Source organism: Strigops habroptila, chromosome 10, assembly GCF_004027225.2.
Source record: "Strigops habroptila isolate Jane chromosome 10, bStrHab1.2.pri, whole genome shotgun sequence".
NCBI lineage: Eukaryota > Metazoa > Chordata > Aves > Psittaciformes > Psittacidae > Strigops > Strigops habroptila.
This window is the reverse complement of record NC_046359.1, coordinates 19,632,714-19,650,536: the sequence shown is the minus strand read 5'-3', so window position 1 is coordinate 19,650,536 and position 17,823 is coordinate 19,632,714. Positions and strand designations below refer to the sequence as shown.

Here is a 17,823-nt window from a genome sequence, read left to right as displayed (position 1 = left end):
GTGCTCAGGAGTGTTGCATCCCGACTAGAAGAAAGTGCAGCAGGAGGGCCAGGAGACCTCCATGGATGGACAAGGAGCTGCTGAGGAAACTTAGAGGGAGAAAAGAAGCTTATAGAAGGTGGAAGCGAGGACAGGCGGCCTGGGAAGAATACAGGAGCATTGCCCGGGAAGCTAGGGACCAGGTTAGGAAAGGTAAGGCCCAGCTAGAATTAAATCTGGCAAGGGATGTGAAAGATAACAGGAAAGGCTTCTATAGGTACGTAGCAAATAAAAGACAGACTAGGGATAATGTGGGCCCTCTCTGGAAGCTATTGGGAGAACTCGCTACCCTGGATTTGGAGCAGGCTGAGGTTCTTAATGACTTCTTTGCCTCAGTCTTCACCAGCAAATGCTCTGACCACACCACCCAAGTCTTGGAAGGCAGATGCAGGGACTGTGAGAATGAAGACCTTAGGCCCACTGTAGGAGAGGATCAGGTTCGAGACCATCTTAAGAACCTGAACGTGCACAAGTCCATGGGACCTGATGAAATCGATTCACAGGTCTTGAAGGAGCTGGCAAATGAAGATGCTAAGCCACTGTCCACCATATTTGAAAAATCATGGCAGTCAGGTGAAGTTCCTGATGACCGGAAGAAGGGAAATATAACCCCCATTTTCAAGAAGGAGAAGGTGGAAGACCTGGGGAACTACAGACCAGACAGTCTCTCCTCTGTGCCTGGCAAAACCTTGGAGCAGTTTCTCCTGGAAAGCATGCTAAGGCACATGAAAAACAATGAGGTGGTTGGTGACAGCCAACATGGCTTCACTAAGGGGAAATCCTGCATGACCAATTTGGTGGCCTTTTATGATGGAGCCATGAAAAAAGTCATGATGTTTTCCTTCCTACAGTGAAATGCCAGCACTTGACATTTGTTAACCTCAAAGAAAAATTGTGACACTTTTTAAAGTCAATACTGGCTGCATGCAGTCTCCCTTTTCATAAGGCAGAGGTAAGCTCAGCATAAATCTCCATTAAGGACATTTTGCACATCCCTGAAATACCAACTCTGGCAGTTGTACCAGTCAGCACTCCAGTTGTAGTTCAGAGCTGGCAAAAACAGTAATCTCCACTTTTGCAATTTGTTCCATATCTATCATCTCAGACACACCTGGGATATAATGAAAGAGTTATGTCTAGCCCATACTTATATTCTCTTTCATCACCAACAGCAAACTGCCCTGCAAGGATATATAGCTCTCCTGGTGATGCTGAGAGGAAGATGCTGCTGAAAAGGAAGAGCTTATATAGGCTGTGACACTGTGACAGAACACAACCCATGCTGCTATACTGTGTGGTCACAGAAGGCATTTGCCTCTGTTTTTTCCTGGACTCTGCACAGTGCTGGTCCCAGAAACAGATGGCAGAGCCACAGAAGGCAACTCTGACCCCCACAGCCTACCACACATATGCACTGCCCCATGCTCCACCAAAATGCCATAGTGCACAGAGTGCTGTGTGCCCCAGAGCAGCAGCTCACTGCCAGTGAGGTGGGATGGCCCCAAAGGGCACTATGTAACTCGTCGCCAACAGTGTGCACGTACACCTGATTGCACGTGGCAGCACCACACACCTCATAAATTGAATATGCCTGCTAGAGTGTCTCTGCACAGTGATTGCTCAAGTGGTCAGGAACCAGAGGACCAGAATCAAGTGGATATTAGCACTCTGAGAAGTAATTTATTTTAAACATAAGCCAGTATAAGGTTTAACTAGAGCACCACACTAGCGCTGCTAGAATATAGCAGTTTGTAAACTTTCGTCTCTTGAAAGAACTGTAATTGCCTACAATATAATGAGAGAATGAGGGGTTTTAACTACAACTTTTAATACATGCTGTTCATATCACAAAACCTTCAATTTGCCTGACAGGGCCTCAAATGGGTTAAAAAAAATACAGTTTCTAGACCAGTTGCAATTCCATCTGCACTAGTCTGGCATGAGGGCTTTGACCAAGCAAAGGAAAAGGGTTACAGTGAAGCAAAATGGCAAGGGATTACTGAGGTTTGCTGCAGCTGCTTCATTTTTAAGGAGCTGTCTTGAACGTATCACTTATGGTGCTAAACAACTTTCTTTATATGTCGTGAATGAATACTAACCTCCAATTTTCTTTTTGTTTGCCTAAGCGTAATATTCTGAATTTGAACAGCATTTCAGCTGACAAATTTAAGTAATTTACATTTATCATCAATGAGGATTAAGACTTATTTCTGTAACTGTCTGAGGCAGGCTAAGCTAAAGGAGAAAATTGTCAAATGGGAAAAAAAAAGGGATACAAACTGTTCAAAGATAAATTTCAGAATTCATGTCTAATTTTCAACCTGACCTGCAGGAACGGTCCAGAACCTCCTGTGACCTTACTCCAGCAACACAATAATCCTTACCGTTTTTAAGATGGAGCTTGGTAAGCTTTTGAAAGCTATGGTTGTTAACACCTCAACCATACCCCCATGGCAGGAACAGCAGCGGCAGGATTTGGCCAGGGCAGAGCAGTAGTGTGACCAGCACCTCTGACTGCATGGCCACCTCCCACCTCAGGGCTAAACCCTGAGCACATCTGACAACAGGTTCATGTCAGACCCCGGCTGCCTGAAAGACCGTTTCCCTTCCGCAGCCTTTAGCCACCTTTTATTGCCAACAGCAGCAAAGCAGTATCTGTTCATACAAAATAGAGGTACTCCTAAACTGTAAAAATAAAAAAAACCAAACCCAACCCCTCAGATCTGAGAACAATTAGTATGTAGACATGGAAATTCTTAATAACACGTTAACTATTGTTGGAAAGATAATTTGTGGGAGTTCTCAAGCTCCCTCTCAGTGCCGTGCATGTGTTGGTTGGCATTGTTTAAAAGACAAAAAAGTTTAAAGACTTTCTGCACACTAGCCAATTTTTTATTCAATAAGCTAGAGGAAGACCCAAACTAAAAAATTTCTGCCATTTTATGCACCATGGAAACAAGAAACCTGTCAATCTGCAACTACCTATTCTACATCCATTTGAGATCAACTTTAACTGCAGGAGTATAGCCAAGAGGATCCAATCTACAGCCTGTGTTTGTCCATGGGAGATGGACGTAATTCATTTTTTGCTTCACTCTCAAATAAGTACAAATATTAAAACATAACTCAGATTGATGTCAAGGTGCAAGTTAAACTGCTTTACAGTCTAATAAAAGCTATAAACTTTTCTCCTAGTGTAATTTCTCACAGCAGTGTCAGCAAGATGATATAAAAATATACAGTGTTCATCTGTAAATTCCACTGCGATAAAACTGATTTCCTAAGTGATCTCATATATTCAGACTTTCTTCTAGAGCTGAAATATTGGTTGCTTGAGACCATGAAAGCTACTTATTTTTAACAACCCATAATAATTTTGTATTATTTCCCATAAATGAAACACTGCCACTTTTTGAATCAGAGATAATTTGTCTGATGGACTACTTTAGCCTGAAGGTTTATTGTAAGTGTGTCTGTTTAATCCGCGGCTTCTGTACCTTTCAAACACCGATGCTTATTTGCAAAACCCTCAAAAATACATTTTAAAATCCCCAATATAGCAAGACCCTTAAATGTACTCATGTGCTTAAACGTCATGTGCATCATGTTATTCCGTTCAGTGGGATTCCCCAAAGTCATAAAGAGCTTAAGCACTTTTCTGTGTCAGATTTGAAACTCTCATGTTGATTAAGTGCACTCCGAGCAGAATTAATGGTTACAACTGCCTACAGTGCTCATGGCAGCTACTAGGCTCTCCAAGCTTGGACATGCAGCTTTATTAAAACAGAATGAGCAATGGCAGCACGTTTTCAATACCTCTAGTGACACAGAATCCAGGCGGAGCCACATGCTATGGAGAACGAAGGTTTAGACCCTACATCCAGACACGGCAGGACACGTGAAGCAGGAGCAACTCTGCTTCTTTGCCAGAAGGCAGAATTTGAATGGGAAATGTAGCTAGTTCTTACCAAATGTAAACAAGTACATCTCTGATTTCACCAGCATGCCACACAGCAAACTGGGGCAGTTAGAGAGAGATACATATGTATGATGGAACACAGTTACTGTATTTACATAAGGCACTAAAATTGGGGTGAAAACTCTTTCTCCTATCCACTAACAACATCCATGTGACTGTTCTGTAAGTGGGGAAGAAGATCTGTGAAGCCTGATTACATACTTCAGCCGTAACTCAAACTACCCAGAACAACTACTAACCATTTACCAGAGAAAACCATCATAGTAGAATGGTTATTCTCCATCTCTGTAGGCCTTCACATCAGAATCTTTGTGGAAGACATCTGTTATCCAGAAATAGTTCCTTGGTTTCATATGGAAATACACAGGTGAACCAGAGCTCAGACTACTTAATAGACAATCACAGAATCAAATAAGTTGGAAAAGATCTTTAAGATCCTGAAGTCCAACCATTACCCCAGGACTACCACTAAACCATGTCACTAAAGGCCTCAGCTACAAGTTTTTTGAACATTCCCAAGGACAGTGATTCCATCACTTTCCTGGACAGCCTGTTCCAATGCCTAACTACCCTTTTGGTGAAGAAATTTTTCCCAATACCCAATCTAAACCTCCCCTGGTGCAGCTTGAGGTCACTACCTCTCGTCCTATCAGTTGTTACTTGGGATAAGAGACCGACCCCCATCTCACTACAACCTCCTTTCAGGCAGTTGTAGAGAGCGATAAGGTCCCCTCCCGAGCCTTCTCTTCTCCAGACTAAACAACCCAGCTCCCTCAGCTGTTCGTCATAACACTTATTCTAGAGACGCATCGCCAGCTCCATCGCCCTTTTCTGGACCCGCTCCAGCAACCCATTATGTCTCTTATAGTGACAGGCCCAGAACTGAACATAGCATTTGAGGTGCAGCCTCACCAGGGCCAAATACAGGGGGATGATCACTTCCCTGGTCCTGCTGGCCACACTATTTGTGATAAACTCCAGGATATACATCCCTTTGGATTAAAATTCATGACTTATTAATTGCATTTTAAATGTGCGCTATCTTGCACAAAGAATATGGTCTTAGAAAAACTCTAATACTGATCAATTACATAATGATACAGGAACACTGAGTGTTCTCTCCTTTATGTACTTTCACGTGATTTCTTAAATCCCAGCTGGATAAAAATATGTCTTGTCTTCTGTCTAGTTCTACTTCAGGCACTACCAGTCTGACATTTTGCTTTCAGGTTTTAGTAATATCAGTATTGAGATCAGAGATATTAAAACTTAGAAAATCTGACATGTTATGTCAAATTACAAAGACAGTATCTGAGAGCAAATGGAAGAACAGACAGACTGAATTAAGTAGCAGAAAAAGGGAAAGAATGATAGGAAGGAAGATATGAACAAATATACAGAAGAGAGATTAAGCAAACAGTCTAGTGCAATCAGATGGGTATGAAGAAAAAACATTAAACAATGTTGAAAGCACAAATTAGGGATGTAAATTCATACATAAAACATGCAGTTAGAGATAGTATGGGCATGATCCCATTAACACTTATGCACATTCAAGATTTTATTCATAAGATTTGCATAAGTTAGGGGGTAATGCTCATGTGAGTAACATGATGTACAAGTGGATTTGGCCTTTCACCATTTTTCTTTGTGTATATCATGTACATGTGTAAAACATTTAAGCAGGCATTTCAACTCTGATGAAGACAAACTTGAAAATGATAGGACCTAAGGGAAACCTTTACCGTGAAAGCTGGTGGAACTGAAATTCTACGAAGAACTGAGAGGAATACCCAAAAGACTAATTATTTGACGATACAACTAATGTTATCATTCTGTTTGAAGCATGCGAAAATAAAAGTTACAGTTTGCATAGATGTGGAACACTTCTCTGAAAGAAAGCATGGTCGATGTGTGAATCCAGAAGCAGGGAATCCTCATTCACCCTCTAACTGCTATCTGCAAGGAGTCTAATAGTAACTCTAAATGGGTGTAATGGCCTCACTCTTACGGGATTACTTCTGCAGTTTAATGAGACACTGACTGTTAGTTTACCTCAGCCCTGTCTGTAATAATGAGACACCTTTATAGGGCAATAAGCAGGTAGCTTGCCTAATAACAGACTGAGATTCTTGTGAGTGGCAGAAGGTCAGTCAGACACCTTGTCTGCTTGGTACGAGTTATTGTACTCATTCTACAGACAGGAAACCAAAGCCCAGTATATCATTTTCCATAATCCATTGGAAGTCTGGTAGGGCCAGGAATGGCATTTATGGGTCAAGGTCATTTAGGATAACAGCACAATTTTCCACTAGAAGATGATGTTAAAAAATATGAAGTATTAAAAAAAACCCAAACAAACAAACAAACAAAAAAAACCCCCGAGAGTCTGCCTTCAGTAATACAGTAAAATTCTTACAAAGTATTCTCAATTTGAAACTACAAAAACAGCATTAAAAGCCATTAATCAAGCAATCAAACCCCCATGACCTTCCCTCTCTAAGAGTTTCTGCCTGTGGATTGAAAAAATGATGCAAAATCTCAGTATCATACATATGGGTGCCCGAAATATATGGAGCCAGAATGTTCCAGTATTACTGTTATCCTGCCAGAATACTAGATTTCTTCTTCTCAGATGGTTCGGCAGACTTCTAAGCTGTTATCCTATCATCTCTATCTACCTCTGCCAGCACTGTGCCTCAGCTTCATTTGCAAAACTGGAAAGATGCAAAAAATACCCTTCCATAAGACTAAAAAAAAAAAAAAAAATATAAAAGGAATAATACTTTAGAACAGTACTCACTGAAGCTACATCAGTCTTATTTCTTCATTTCTGTAAGATATGCTGCAGAAGGCAGCTAGAAATACTTCTACCAAAATCAAATTACTCATTTAGCACCATCCACAGCAACTATTTATACAGGACTTTTGTATGGAATATATTGGGATTTTTCCTAAATAACACAAAACAATCCATTATTTAGACTATTTCAAATACAACGTTCAGAATTTGCAAACTATTACAACACACACAAGTTTACTTATGGAAAGGACAGATTTTAGAAGTCACAATATTGTGAGTTTTACGGAAAGTATGTTTTCCTTGAAACGACACTTGAATATCCCTGCAAGAGGAACTACCTTTAGCCTGTAAAGCACAATTTCTGGCAACACTCCCTAAAGTAGAACACACTTACCTCTAAAAATAAGCCATGGTGCTATCAGCAGCACAGATTACTTTTTCCTGTCAGAGAGAGCCCAATGCATCCACAAATGACTGCAAGGGGTCATGACCAACTGGCTCCAGCAGCTGGTTCAGCTGTTGGAGCTGCCCTGGAAGCAACCCCACTCTGTGACAGGGTGTTGGGTCCCACCACCACCAACTCCAGGTGCTCCCTTGCATGGCAGTAGCACAACCATAAGGCTGACGGCTCCCATGGCCATCGCCCGCGGGTGGCATTGGCCGCGGGTGGCATTGCAGCAGGCGGCTGGTGGCATCCCCTGTGCAGGGAGTGCTGGGGAGCAGCTCTGAGCTGGGGGCAGGCCTGAGGTGGAGACAGCGGTGTGGACACTTTGACTGGGACAGGGGGCGCAGGGGGTGTGTTTATGCGTGTAAATAGGTACGTGTGCATGCATTCATGTACACACGCATACCTGCGCGCACACACACACGCATGTATATGTCCGTGTCCCTCAGTGCGTGCCCGTGTGCCATCCTGGCACCAGCCCCGGGCCGGGCTGACCGCGCCGGCCGCCGCCTCTCCCGCCGGGGGACGCCAGAGGCCGTGGCGAGGCGCGATCCGTCGACCGGTGCCCGCGCCCCCGCCAGCCCTCCCGCACCCCCCGCCGGGCGGGAGGCTCCGGCCCTGGCCTTACCCTCGCCGCTCCCCTCCTTCTCCGCCATGGCAGCAGCCTCGAGCCGTCGCTATGGCGACGCGGGCCTGCCGAGCCCTCTCCTCCCGCCGGCTGCCGGCGGCCTGCCCGCCGGGCCGGGCCGGGCCGGGCGGAAAGCGCTTCCCTCGCGGCCTTCGCAGCCTGCTAACGTACAAAGCAAGCGAATGGTGATGGAAGCAGCCCGCTGGGGGCTCTGCGTGCAGCCTCAGCGCCGCACCGGGCAGGGAGCCGCGGCCACGGTCCGCCCGAAAACGTGGATCAAGCCCAAAACGTGGATGCCATTGCAGAGGCTCAGCCCCGGTCTGCGCCCCAGGCACGAGGCCCCACACCACCTCACGCTGGGGTTTTGGGCATCGCTCCCTATTGTGCTGAAGAGATGGAAAAGGTGACCAAAACCCGCATCTGGCCTGTGAGGTGGGGGCCCTTAACTGAGCCCCTTAATCCTGCCCCTTCACAGTACCCCTCTTCTCTTAAAAATAGCATTTTCTCACCAATTGCTGAGATTTCCATGTATTTGAGCTTTAGGAAGTGAAAGAACATTTTATTCTAAATACCATCACGCCGAAACAGCTAAAATATTCTGTCTTAGCAATATTAAATAAAACTGCAGTTTAAATTTAGCTGTGTGTTTTAGCAGACACGCTTGCCATGCCTGGTTCTTCTGACTCTAAAACAACCGTGAAAGTAGGAAAAAATATAAATATTAATATTCTGGCAAGATGCAGCCATATATTCATAGAAAATAAATATTTATTAAATTCTTAGAACTAAAACCTTGTCCTCACCACAGCAGGTGCTTGCTTGTCAGATGTTAAATCTTTGCAAAGCCCATGTGGATGACTCTTCCTCCACCTCTCAAAGTTATGATGTGCTCAGTGTTTGTGGAAGCCTGAAATTTAAAAAAAAAAAAACAACCCACATTGAACCCAAATAGGGCTTCTTTGCTTTAGAATAATCACCTTTTTATAACATTTAAACATTTGCTATTTGCCTTTCAGCCACTTTTTCTGCATTTTTATCAAGCATGGCTCAGAGTAAGGAGGTTATAATAGATACCCAAGAGAATACATCTTTACTCTGCTGGGAGAACAGCTGATTATGCTAACAAAGTTGATCTCTCTGAAAGGTTATCTTCTGACTTTAACAGTTTGTTAAAGTAAATATTAAATATTTCAAATTACATGTTTGACTACAGAAGTAGCACAGATTGTTTCCTCTCAAGTTGATAACAGAGATTTTGGTGAGAACAGCATGGCAGCCCAAGTTAGAGGATGCAGCAGAAGGAAAGGCTCTTTCAGTCTTACAGAGGTCCCACTTCTTGTTCTCTCAACCCTGCCACACAGAAAACCTTTGTCTTTCCTGGTTGTAGAGCTATAGTGGTGGATCAGTTGCATGTTTGAAACTGAAGAACAGTGCAAAGTACATCATTTTGGCAAGGACAGAGCTTTCTTATCTCTTACCCTGCCTACGCCAAATGTGGAATTCATGTTCTTGAATATAGTGCCCAGCATTAGATTCCTTACGTCATTTTCGAGATCACCTGGTTCATCATAGGACATTTACAGCTCTTCTACAAAAGCTACACTAATTCAGAGTGTTTACCACATTTCCTAATAAAAGCTTTAAAAAATCCTGTTCTAGTTTATTCAGGTTTTCATACCAAATCCATACCCAAAATATGAACAACATTCAGCTTTAAAATAGATACAAATATTGCCTATTGTCCTAATTTATGAAGATTCTTGTGTTTTCACAGCAGCCTCTGATGTGAGTCACTGCAAAGCAATAAGACAGTAACTCCACTCAGGCCACTACCTTTAACATCTTCCCAGCAATATCACCAGGGCTTGTGCTTGGCTTTCCTCAGCACTCTTTCCTATTTGACATACGCTTGTCTTTGTTTCCTTCAGGAGGAATGGCAACTTGTGTAAAAGCCAATCATGAAAGGGGAAATCATGAAGTATGTAGCAGCTATGACACATTGTGTGTGCCACAATGTATATGTCCTGTTGTAGCAGCTGACTCTGGCCCTCAGGAGCTGCTACAAGAGCTCCTCAGAGAGAACATTGGTCGGAGTACATAAAAGTATTGATCAAATTCTGGATGTTTGCACTTGTTGCATTTGACACCTTTAGCCTAGGTGCAGAATCTTGTGTAGACTTACAGCTAATTTCAGCAAACGTGATTTTGCCCTGTCCTGCCCGTGTTATTGAGATTCCACTCAGGACAATTACTGTATATCAAAGTGCTTCATTTGCATCATCTGCTTCAGCCTGGAGTTTCCTTTTGCTTTCAATAGCTTGCAGCCAAATATCAGCACCTGTTTCTCCTTCTTCCCCCAATTCCAGACACGCAGGACTTTGGTGTCTTGCCTGTCTCTAGAAGCAGTACAAAATAGGGAATGAGAAAGCACTTCCAAGCTAGAACTCACTGCTTTAAAATTTCCTGGCGACATATCTTGAAAAAAATCTATGTAGGAAAAAAATGTTAACAGTTATCATGCAGATCAAATATTGGATACGAACCACATGACTGTTTCCCTTCTAACTTAATGCACAGACATCTCAAACCAAGGGTATGAGTGGGCTGAAACAACTAATCGCATTTTGGCACAGATAAGTACAAAAGGAAACCCAGAACTACTAATTCAACAGCTTGAAATATCAGCTGCTGCATGAAAGATCTTTAAAGAGCTCTTCTGAAGAGAACATACCCTTTTAAACTTGTAATTTTTCTTTTAAAAATGTCAGAAAATATCTCAGGGAAAATATGGAAGAAACCAGCATTGTTGATATGAAGCCTGAATCCACTGAAATAGACATAAGATACCCCTGCCTCTGCACCTAATTTCACCATATACATTCCTCTCAGCTATCAGGGTCCTATCACACATTTTGTATATTTTCTGTGCATATGTTCAGAAATTTGTTCAGCAGTAAGAAACAGCTCTAAGATGGGAGAAGTGATGTAAAAGATAAAGCAGTTCAAGAAGGTATAATAACATCCTACAACACAGTGTCCCCCATGCGTTCAGGGTTGCAGTGTTTGGACACATCTTTGCTCTGAATTCTTGCTGAAGACCTTCACTATAGAACCCAATCTGTGGGTCCTTGGGGACCACATAACTTAAGGCACAAAGAAGTATATTCATTTGCTGTTTACAGAGAAGGTAAATTAATAGCTATGATTCTGTGATGGGAGTCTACCTGCAACTCTTCTGTAGCTAATTGGGTACAGCCCTACCAGTCAGGGTGTTTCCATGTCACAGTACCCTTTTTCACCAATGTAACACAAACAACTCAAGTGCACTTGTCATCCTCATTCTACTTTTCCTCTGGGCTCAGCAGCTGATCCTAGTGACTCAGAAACAGCTTCTTCAAAACAGAGTATTATCTAAACATTATCTGTTCACTCAAATGATCCACAGCAACCAGACAAAAATGAGAAAAATACTCCATCATTCCTTGCCTATGCTGTATCTTTCTCTTCAGATTTTGGGTAAATTACACTGAGAGCAGCCACCTCATTCCTTGATGTGTGGGAGGGAATACAGCTTCTCTTCTGGCTTGTTCTCTTTGATAATGCAAGCTTTGATCCTATGCTTGGACCAGATGAGGAGAAGCCTAACAGAGTGGGCAGAGGCAGACAAATAAGCACGCCCACCATTATTTGCTCTACCATTGACCTCTTGCACGTTGCTGAGATTTCATATTAACTTATCTGTCATTGTCTTGTATTCTTTTTGAAAAATATTAGTATTCCTGCACTTACCAGCAAAAACACACACATTGGCAAAGGAGTTCCTTTACCCTTCATACAGATAATAAATCTAGAAGCCCCAGATCTGATCTCTTGAATAAAATGTCAGGGTATGATTCCTTCAGACACATGGCATTCACCAGTGCTGAATGGGGAGGATCCAGCTCTTTCTTCATCCTGCCTTTCCTTCTCTGCTCCTGGCTGCACATTCTGATCCAGCTTTTTCTACCTGGTGCTGGCTTTGCCATTCATTGAGAGCTGGTATGAGTCACTAAAGTCGTAAAAAACAATCCAAAAGTGAATAGTTTTCTGACATATTAACAAATCTGGTAAAGGGTCTGAGAAGCATCTGAATCAGCACAGCCAGGAAGTTGGACCATGCAACTGTAAGTGAGGGAGAGATAGGGAGTAAGGCAGGAAGGCGAGATGTTCTTTTAGTGGGAGAAGGCTCATTGGCTGGCTGAGTCTGTGAGTAAAACTCAGAAGGAAAGAAAGGGAAAAAATAGGTTTGAAGGCCACTTATAATAGCAGCATCTCAAAATCCTTCTCAGTCCACAAGATGGCTTTGAAACTGTCCTAGAAAATATCTCTTGCTGCTCATAGACAGCTAGGATCCCATGGATCTTTAGCTGCTCCTATCCAGCTTCAATAAAGCTGCATTTGAGGAAAAGTGACTGAACATGCATTAAAAATGAGTTACTAGGAAAAAGGAAGCACTTCTTCTCCTCAGCAATATTCCTCAATGTCAAGGCGCTCTGGCAGTGCTTGGCCTCTGGGACTATGCCTAAAGAGCTGCAGCAGAAAAAAGCTCTCAATTTTATATGTAAGTGCCAAGATGCTGTTCCCCATCCCACACAGGCTCAGAAATGGCCCTAGAGATCCACATATTTTAACCTTCAGACTTTATTACCATTAATTATATCTAGAAGTGAAGCCAGGATCCCTGAGAACACGGTGGCAGGAACAAAACACAATCATCCATCTGCCTAGCAACACAGGTTGCCATGAGTACTTCTCCCCATGCTCCACAGGCAGCAGGGGCTCGCCACTGAACACCAAGCCAACTTCAAGGGCCCCATACTGGTAAAGAAAGCCTGCTTTCTCAAATGAAGACCTTGGTTTCCATATCCAAGATACACGTCTTCCTCTGGAGCCTAGAAGGTGTCAGCTAGCAGCCTGATATTCAGGAACGAGGGACTTCTGCAGTAGCAAGACATCGTCAGTGGAACTGCTGTTGCAGGAGACAAAAGCAGTGACGTTGGCAACATGAATGCAAATTCCATTCTTTCCTTCTCTGTTTCTTTTGAAAATGTTCTTTGCACATGTTTAAATACCATTAAAAAAAAAAAAAAAAGAATCCCCAAATAACATACTATCAAATCACTGAATTTATGTAGTTAGGAAGAAAAGAAGAAACACCCATGAGTGGTACTGAATACATGGAAATACTCTCTAACACCCCTAGCTCAGGAAGTTCTTGAATCACGAAACATTTGTAGGAGGCTGAGAGAGAGGGGGGGTATTCAAGATATCAATTTGCCTAGCTCTCCACTGAGCATCTGCTTTAGGCCTCACTAGAAGGATATGCAAAGAGATATACAGACCTTTGATATGACCCAGAAGGCTCTTTTTGGTGTTCTTAAAAAAGCAAAAGACTCTTTGATCATTGTTTAATGTTTAAGAGAGGCCTTCTAATAACGTAGTTATCTAGAAGTTGTGTAAAAATAGAGATGTAAGAGAAAAACACAAAATCATAGGCTTCAGACTGAGATTTGGACAATCACAATTGAACGTGAATGCCAAACACTGGAATTATGTTTGATACCAATATTATGAAGCTAGCCTTTAAAAATAGCTCTTATTTCATTGTTTGTTATATGATAAGATGCAATTTAAGGGTATATGGCCTATATACCCTTGATAAATAACAGTAAAAATGGGTAAACGGCCCAAAGTACATTTTACAAAGCCATCAGCCACAAAGCAGCAGTAGTTACCTTTGGGATGAGAGGATAATCTAAAGTTACACATCTGTAACATATGATCTGTGTGATCATATATGGCACTTAATCAGTTTACATGAGGCACAAAATAATACTTCCTAATACTTAGGAAAATCTTCCCAGAGCATGAGTAGTAGAATCACTTTCATATCATCTGTCAAGATTATTTGGCCATGGAGATGTTGCTGTACTCACTAGGTTAGTAGTAATCAAAACCAAAACGAACCTGGATATAAGAAAACCCATCAATTTAAGCACTTAAGATTTTTCTGTTTTCTTCAGAATGCTAGTTTTCATTTATTAAAAAAAAAAAACAAACAAACAAAAAACAAACAAACAAAACCCGAAAAAAGACCATCTACATGTGAAGATAATGTTTGGAAAATTGATGTAGCATTATCCTTTTAAATCTACAGTAAGACAGTAAGGGAGAAAATCATATTCTATAACAAGTCCCATTAACTTAATGTATTCAGGATTTCACTTTACAAGTCTGACCCCACTACCTGCTCACGTTAACTTCAGAATTTCACTGGGAATAAGGTTAAGGTCTGTGGGACTATTCTTAATTTGATTCACAATTTATTCATCTCCACTGACACAAATGGCACAGGATTGAGACTAGTGTTATAGCATAAGCATCACCTCAATTTTCATACATCTCAGTGGGTTTTTATTCAAAGGGCTAATTGTATGGCTAGCTTGTTTTTCCAGGTGCATGATATTTTCTTATTACTTAAATATAAGCTTTAACTTTGCAGAGATTAAATTTAAATCCATATTTAAATAATGTTAATTCTGACCTAATTAGAGATACTGTACAGAGTATGTTTTGTAAACTTTCATATGAAGACCCACTATCATAAAATGAAAATTGCTTTAAAATAAAAATATACTTTGTTACTTTAAAGAGGGGAAGGGGGGAAGGAACGGAACTAAGACACACTCCAGCAATATTTTCTCTACCTTTAGAATAAGAAAGAAATTGAACTCCTGTTTGGTGAACTCCTGTTTGGTTCCCTTGTGAGTGATAGGGAACTTCGATGCACTCTGGCCAGAAGACAGGTTATCTGTATTAATGAAAATCTAATCTGTGCTCAGAGACTTTGCATGTTGGTTATGAATATAAAAAATTCATACCACAATAGACTGTTACACTGTCAAAAGCTGAAGTTTAGCCGATTTTACAGGAAGAGTTGACGTTTTGCTGTATTCTTCATTCTATGGAACGGGAAAAGTAAGCCATCAAAACTGTCGTCATGTCCCACACACACATGCACCTTGTAAATTTTACCAGTGTGACTATTTAGATACGTCATAACCTAGAAATTAGGAAGCATTTATCTACTGAGCCATTTAGACACAGTAACTCAGACTGAGAGAGGTAACAAATACTTTGGATTGGTCAAATTTTCACAGTGGCACAGTGGCACTGTGCCAGGGCAAGCAGAGGCATCATCTGCTTTTGTATCACCTTCTCTGCAGGGCATGGCCATGAAGAGATCTGAGTAGGTAAGTGATTCAGCCAAAAAGTACTCTTTTTTTTTTATTGTTGTGGTTACCAGGTTGTGAGCTAAGCTGGCATGGAAGAAGGGTCAGTATAAGAACAACTGACTAGGGCTGAGGAAACACAGACCTGACACCAAGCAGCTGCCTGAGACTTTCAGCAGTCCTGCATCAGTGGGTAGAAGGGGCTTTTGGTAGAAAAGAAAAAAAAATACTTGTTTTGGGCATATGATCTCTTTTTCAGCTGTGAAATAGAAGTTGCATGCCTTCAAAGGACTTCAAAGGACTACGGTGACCATAATTTTCAGACAAATTTGGCTTTATTATGTTACATCATTTGGACTGTTGGAGTGAAATGGCTAGTTGGTACCTGCAAGGCAGAGGTGTTTGCAATGGAAAACATGATAAGGACAGAAAGACAAGTGGTTATCACATGCAGAGCCCTAAAGAGTGGGATAAACTGCAACTTGCTAAACTGATTCTAGTCAATACTGTAGATAGATGCAGATAAAGGAGACTTAACAGGAAGAGGCACTTAAATATCCTGATAGAGCCATTTAAATTGCCTTAAGATTGGACATTCAGAGCTGTACCACTTGAGCATTTATGAAGCTGTGCAATTAACCAAATCAGGGAAACGGCAAACAACCCAAAAAACAACACAGTAAAAACAAATAGACAACAAAGTACTAATAGGTTATTTCTCCACGAGATGAGTTCTCATTTGCAAACCGCTTAAGCCACGGTTGCTGATCAGACAGTTGGTGATCAGGAACACTGATCATACACAGATCAGTGTGTAAGATCACTCCCGCACGTAAAGATTTGCAGCATTAGGAAAGTTGTGATTGATTACCTTCCTCAGCTTAAGGAAGTTATGACTAAGATTGTGCAAGACAGTAAAAATGGACTACCTAATATATGCATAAGTTTTAAGCTGCTAACTGAACTTTACAAAGCGGAAATACAAGTTCATTAACCCATCTGAAACTGAGGATCAGCAAACCCTAGACAGGCAAGCCCTTCCCAGTTCTGTGTCATTGGCACCATGATTTACCATCAGGAATTGGACAGCTATGTAAATAACAGTGGTATCACTTACAGTGTGAGACAGTTATTTTCTTATTATTGGTTATTGAAGTATACCATTAAAACAGAGCACATCTTTTATCTGTTTTATATATACTTTCATGACACAGCAGTATTTATTGGCATTGCTGTATATATCATTGCCACCTTGAGAACTATAATCACTGCCAATTTACATTAACTCAACCAAACACAGAGTCCAAGAGGTACATCAGTTTTTTAACCAAAAAGATCTGGAAGACCAAACTTTGCTGTGGTGGTTGAGGCAATACTGTTGTCTCTTTGTGACCTTACTTTTCACTGCCAGCTGGCATCTCCCTCTCTGCAACAGAAGAATCAGATAGCAATGGGTGTGGATGCCCTGGTACGTCTCCTTCCACCTCCTTTCACCTCACCCTGGCTGTTCAACACAACACAGCACAGCATATTTAATACTTTAAATTGATAAACAAAGCTGTGACCCAGGGAGCGATCACACATCCCATTTTGTCACTTCTCAAGCAGTGCAGCTGCTGGGACAGTAAGATCTTAAACCACTGTAGCTACAGAGAATCTGCCAGTGAAATTATTAAGTGTTGTTCCTCTGTTACCAGACCTCAGCTGTGACCCTGGATAAGTCTTTTAACCCCATTTTTCAAACACTAACACATGTAAGTGATTTTCCATCTGTAGTTATTTACAGGATTAAGAACAAACACTCAAAAGCTCAATACCTGAAAAGTGGTACTGTATCATATATCTATTGCTTACGAGCTGAGTGTTAGTGTTGTATATTTTGGAATATCTTCAAGACAGTATAGAATATCTTTAAGATAGTATTTGTACCTCTATCCCCATCCCCTTGGAAAGTAGTTTGTCTCCTAGGGGTAGTATGGAGAATCCAAGATGTGTTGAAGATGCATAATTAAAAAGAGAACTAAAATTTAGCATTAAACAGGTGAAGCTGAGGTTAATTTGTAGATATAAGAAAACGTAGAATAAGAAAACGTAGAGCACATAGCAAGAAGGGATGCATGTGGGACCTGGGGCAGATGGCATACGCAAGTGCTGAGCCTTTTCAAAGGTTCTCCTTTTGTGTCCTATGTGCCTTTGTAAACATTCAGAGGTGCTCATGGAAGCTGACACATCCTTGAAGCCTTCCCTTCAGTGGCACCACCACTTCTCCTCTTCCCATATTGAAATATTTGCATGCTGGAAGTACAGATTTCACAGAGATGTAGACAGGCCCATGACTGCCACATCCCAAGACACTAAATGGTCCACAGTGTTCATCTCTAGCCCTGACACCAGCAAGTTTAACAAGGTCAAATAGCAAGGTGATGCAGTAATACGTCCTCCCTTCTGGTTGATGGTCAATTATATGCAGCCTTGGTCTCACCAGCAAGCCCGCATGGCTACAATAGTCTTTTCACTAAGCATTATATCTATGAAACCTTTCAAAATGGCTACCAGAAATCTGCCAGGATGCTCACAAACTGATCTGGTAGCCATGGAGATACACATGATTCTTCTGATCTAAAATTTCAGAAGTCTGAGAATCTCTGGTTCTCCTAA

General features: G+C 41.6%; 1 protein-coding gene across 1 annotated transcript in view; it reads right to left on the bottom strand.

The window, feature by feature from the left end:
* EFCAB2 (EF-hand calcium binding domain 2) overlaps window positions 1-8,095 on the bottom strand; it is a 32,543-nt gene extending 24,448 nt beyond the window's left edge. The window contains exon 1 of the mRNA XM_030499567.1: window positions 7,895-8,095. Within this exon, the coding sequence (XP_030355427.1) occupies window positions 7,895-7,922 (28 nt within the window). The 5' untranslated portion in view covers window positions 7,923-8,095. The remainder of the gene's footprint in view (window positions 1-7,894) is intronic.
* Window positions 8,096-17,823: the final 9,728 nt, after the last annotated feature.